Source organism: Gobio gobio (assembly GCF_949357685.1).
Source record: "Gobio gobio genome assembly, chromosome: 19".
NCBI classification, from domain to species: domain Eukaryota; kingdom Metazoa; phylum Chordata; class Actinopteri; order Cypriniformes; family Gobionidae; genus Gobio; species Gobio gobio.
Genome location: NC_137112.1, coordinates 24,155,708 through 24,160,593, shown reverse-complemented (window position 1 = coordinate 24,160,593; position 4,886 = coordinate 24,155,708). Strand labels below are relative to the sequence as shown.

The window sequence follows — 4,886 nt, the reverse complement described above, 5'->3', positions numbered from 1 at the left end:
AATTTTTAGGCTATTTTAAGCTGAGTATTTTATTTTATTTCTCAATATGGCTAAACGGGAAATTGTAGGAGAGAGTGGGGCACAACCTAACGCTTTTTGACTGTCTCAGTTTGTGTAATCCGTATTAATTTCACACGTCTAGTACAATTAAGGGGTTTTGTTTAATTAATACAGTGTATACTTTTTTCTTGATTTAGCCCGAAAGAATGGAATTTAAATGTGACAACATGCCCCATATATGGGGTACATTGTGAGGGACACAATGTAACATGACCAATATAACAATGATCTCATATAATCAAAAAAATATCCAAATATTTTGTCAAAAAAATACAGTTATTAACTTTTTTACAGTTTTTCTCAGTCGCTTTGGTACATTTCTCAGATCAGAATTGAAATTCAAAAAAATGACCTGTTCAATCTTCACATGATTGTGTCACTTGTGCACATCAAAAAAAGCAGTTTCTCATTTCTTTGAACAAGTTGCAAATGCTTTTGTACATCAATGCAAATGCTTTTGTACATCAATGCAAATGATTATGTACAATTCTCTGCTGTTTCCTGCATTATCAATTGCTTATGTCATGTTGATCAAAATGTATTATAATGGGTCTCTGTTGAATAGTCTCACCCCCCACAACATTTAGGCATTAGTTAATGGCATAAGTCTTTACGTGCAAAATGGTTGAACAAGTTGTCATAATATGTCAAGCATATTTCAAGCATACATTTCCATTAGACATTCACATTTCTACTTTTGTTTTTTTCTTTTGTTTTTTCTTTGTGCTATGCAGTGCTGTCTTTTCCTTTCTGTGTCGCAATGACATGGTGTGTCAACAAATTACAGTGCAAACAGTAAAAGCGTAAATGTCAATCTTGCCAGTCTCTTGCAATCAAACTCCCACATACACTAAGGTGTAACATACAATTTACAATAATTTTCATCAAAACTTTAGCCATAGTTTACATCAGAACATCCCTCCAGTGTACACTTTTATATTGACAACATGACTAAACATTTGACTGTCTTATCTGTACACAATGACACAAGGACTTGTCCTTCTGATGGCACTGACATGTTCATTGACACAGATATTTACTTTCGAGAGATCAACTAAGGATTTTGAGCATGAGACTGGCTTTTGCAGGTAATCCATTGTGTTGTGCTCTTTGTACAAATTGTTTTGAGAAATGCACTTCGAAAAATGTACCAAAGCGACTGAGAAAAACTGTAAATAAAATAATGGTATTTTTGAGTTTGTCAACAAACGCATAGCTAAACAGCTATACAGCATAGTTTAAAAAAAAACATAATAATTAATAATTTCTGAACGTTGACTCTCAGTCATTATTCACCTTTTTCTCATGGCTTCTCAAATGAATTCATAAAAGTATAGAATATAATATCATAGTTCTAATAGGGGCTCATTGTAATGCAGTGTTAGAATATGTCCCACCTGCGCAACTGAAACCGTGGCTCGTGTCTTCTGCTGGTTAGATCAGAATTATATAACTATCTCAACTGTTAAATAACAGATATATTGTAAACTGTAAAATATAAGAATTTTTCTTTTGCTATGGATGGACAGTTTAATAAATGTTCCAAAGATTTTTTTAATTTTGGTGCATTTTTTCTCTAAATAATGTTGAGATGACAACTAGTAAATACACTACGTTTCGTCATCCTGGCATGTGTGGAAAGTTTTTAACCAGGTGTGTTACAACTAACCCCACGTTAGGTTGTGTCCCGCTCTCCCCTACATGTTACAACAATGCACACAAGTTGAATGCATAGTGAATTATTGGACACAAGTTAAGCTATAAGTTAATCTTAGAGAGAGAGAAAAACTGATGATAGATGATAGATAGATAGATAGATAGATAGATAGATAGATAGATAGATAGATAGATAGATAGATAGATAGATAGATAGATAGATAGATAGATAGATAGATAGATAGATAGATAGATAGATAGATAGATAGATAGATAGATAGATAGATAGATAGATAGATAGATAGATAGATAGATAGATAGATAGTCTTATCTTGACTTTTGATTAATATAAATGAAATCACTTAAACTAATACTTTGTTTGTTTGCAGTGCGAAGTGCCGATCATGAGTTATAATGGCTCAGCTAATGCTGGATGTTTGGTGTCGAGTGATGGTGTGTGTAACAATGGGAGCTGTAACAAAAGGGAAGTGTCTGTGACCTCGACTGCCATCTCAATGACAGTGGGCATCGTTTCCAACACTCTGGCTCTCTTTATCTTGATCAAAGCTTACTACAGGTTCAGATTCAAGTCTAAAGCAGCCTTCCTCTTGTTTGCTAGTGGTCTGGTGGTGACTGACTTCTTGGGACACCTGATCAATGGCTCTTTGGCTCTCTACGTTTACGCCTCACATAAAGACTGGGAAACATATCATAAGTCTCTGTGTGACTTTTTTGGAGTTTGTATGGCTTTCTTCGGTTTGACTCCTCTGTTACTCGGGAGCTTGATGGCAGTGGAGCGCTGTATCGGAGTGACCCGTCCTCTCTTCCACACCACGGCACTGGGGTCCCATCATGTCAAGAGTCTGCTGGGTCTGACCTGGCTCCTGGGTCTGCTGGTGGCCCTGCTGCCCATCCTGTTTCAGCGGTCGTACCAGGTGCAGCATTCACGAAGCTGGTGCTTTTTCCGCCTGCAGGGGCCGCGTGACTGGGTGGATGTCCTTCTGCCGATATTGTTCTCTGTGCTGGGTTTGCTGGCTCTCCTCCTCTCACTAGTGTGCAATACCATGACTTTCCTCACCCTCCTGCGAAGTAGGGTACAACTTGACCGAGATCATCATCGCCATTGTCGTAACACATCACACCATTCTGAGATGGTCTGCCAGCTTTTAGCAATCATGCTGGTTTCCTGTGTGTGCTGGGGGCCAATTTTGGTGAGAAGATGGTTCTTATTTCTTATACTGGTTGATAAATTACCAAAAAACGAACTTACTAAATAAATTATTATTTGATTATTCTCTAATTATAGTTATATTATTTATCGGTAAAAGTAAGAATTAAATATTCGCTGAGCAAATAATGACAAAATTGTAATCAGTGGGTGAATTTGTGGGGTTTTATAATTCAAAACATAATATAATATAATATATATACAAACACATAAACATTATAAAATAATTAATATATATTCCAAAAATATGAAATTATTAAATAGAAATATAATTTGATCTTCAATAAATGTTATTATTTGTAAGACATTCATCTTAATAACTTCTAAAATAAATTATTAAATACAAAATTAATAGTAGTTATTAAGATTAATGTGGTTTGGAATTGGTAAAATGTGCCTGGAAAAAAATATGATCAGAAAATCAACGTGCCTAATAATTCTGCAAGCACTGTATAGTTTATAGAGTCAATTTAATAAAATATAAATGTATTAAATATATAAACATGTATTTTTGATCCTATACATGACATAATGTGTGTATATATATATATAAATATATTATAATATGATATAATGTAATGTAATTAATGTATTATTAATGTATCAAAATGTACATGTATTGAATCTAAATATAATTTTACCTTTGATAAATGTTATTCTACTTGAAAAATATAAATACATTGATATATTGTTTAGCATAAACACACACACACACACACACACACACACACACACACACACACACACACACACACACACACACACACACACACACACACACACACACACACACACACACACACACACGTTTGTTTTTGTGAAATGTGAGGACATTCCATAGGCGTAATGGTTTTTATACCGTACAAACCGTATTTTCTATCCCCTTACACTGCCCCTGCCCCTAAACCTAGCCCTCACATGAGACTGTGCAGTTCACTTTCTGTGAAAAAAAACTTGTTCTGTGTGATTTATAAGCATTTTGAAAAGTGAGGACATGGGGAACGTCCTCATATTTCACCCTCTTTTTGTAATACCTATGTCATACCCATGTCATTATACACATTTGTGTCCTGATATTTCACAAAAACATGCCCACACACACACACACACACACACACACACACACACACACACACACACACACACACACACACACACACACACACACACACACACACACACACACACACACACACACACACACACACACACACACACACACACACACATACAGTAGGCCATATATTAATATAATTACATTTTATTTAAAATATATATAAGTAACCAATACAATTGGTTGAGCATATTGAAAAACAATTTCTTCCTACTTAGAGCTACAAACACAGATGTATAATTTGAATGTCATATGCTTTATGCAATGTATGATTTGGTCCTCAGATAACAGGCATCATCTTCAGCCTACAGGATCAAGGTGAGGATCAGGCATCTTACACTCATATGCTGCTGGTTGTACGCATGGCGACATGGAACCAGATCCTCGATCCATGGGTGTACATCCTCCTGCGCAAAGCTGTTTTGAGGAGACTTTTTCTGGTGGCATTGAGACTTTGCAGTCCTCGCTTGAAATTTAAACTCCAGTGGCAGGGCAGCACTCAGGAGAGCTCCACCTTAGAGGTCAGAAGCTCAGTGATCAGCAGACCAGACTTCATCTGCCTGGATGGACCTTTTCTACCTGACACTGCCATCCAATCAGCTCACCTCCCCTGAGCCGCAATGGGGGATATGAGACCTGGTTTCACGGATAATGGATCATTACAGTGAAAAAGACTTTCTTAGGTTCCATGCGATGTCTCTTGTAGAAGAAATTTGCATTAATTTAAAAATTCAGTCACAGAGACTTACAATGTGCCAGAAAAGAAGCTTGCTGCATACTGCAATTTTTCCCAAATGGATAGCAGGGTCTATTACTTTGAAGTTTTAT

General features: G+C 36.1%; 1 protein-coding gene across 1 annotated transcript; it reads left to right on the top strand.

Annotated features, from left to right (window-relative positions):
- Positions 1-2,120: 2,120 nt before the first annotated feature.
- On the top strand, positions 2,121-4,672 carry ptgfr (prostaglandin F receptor (FP); the record flags this gene model as incomplete). The annotated part of the gene is made up of 2 exons (XM_079845112.1): positions 2,121-2,927; positions 4,343-4,672. 2 exons carry the CDS (start codon positions 2,121-2,123, stop codon positions 4,670-4,672), a joined length of 1,137 nt encoding a protein of 378 aa, XP_079701238.1.
- Positions 4,673-4,886: the final 214 nt, after the last annotated feature.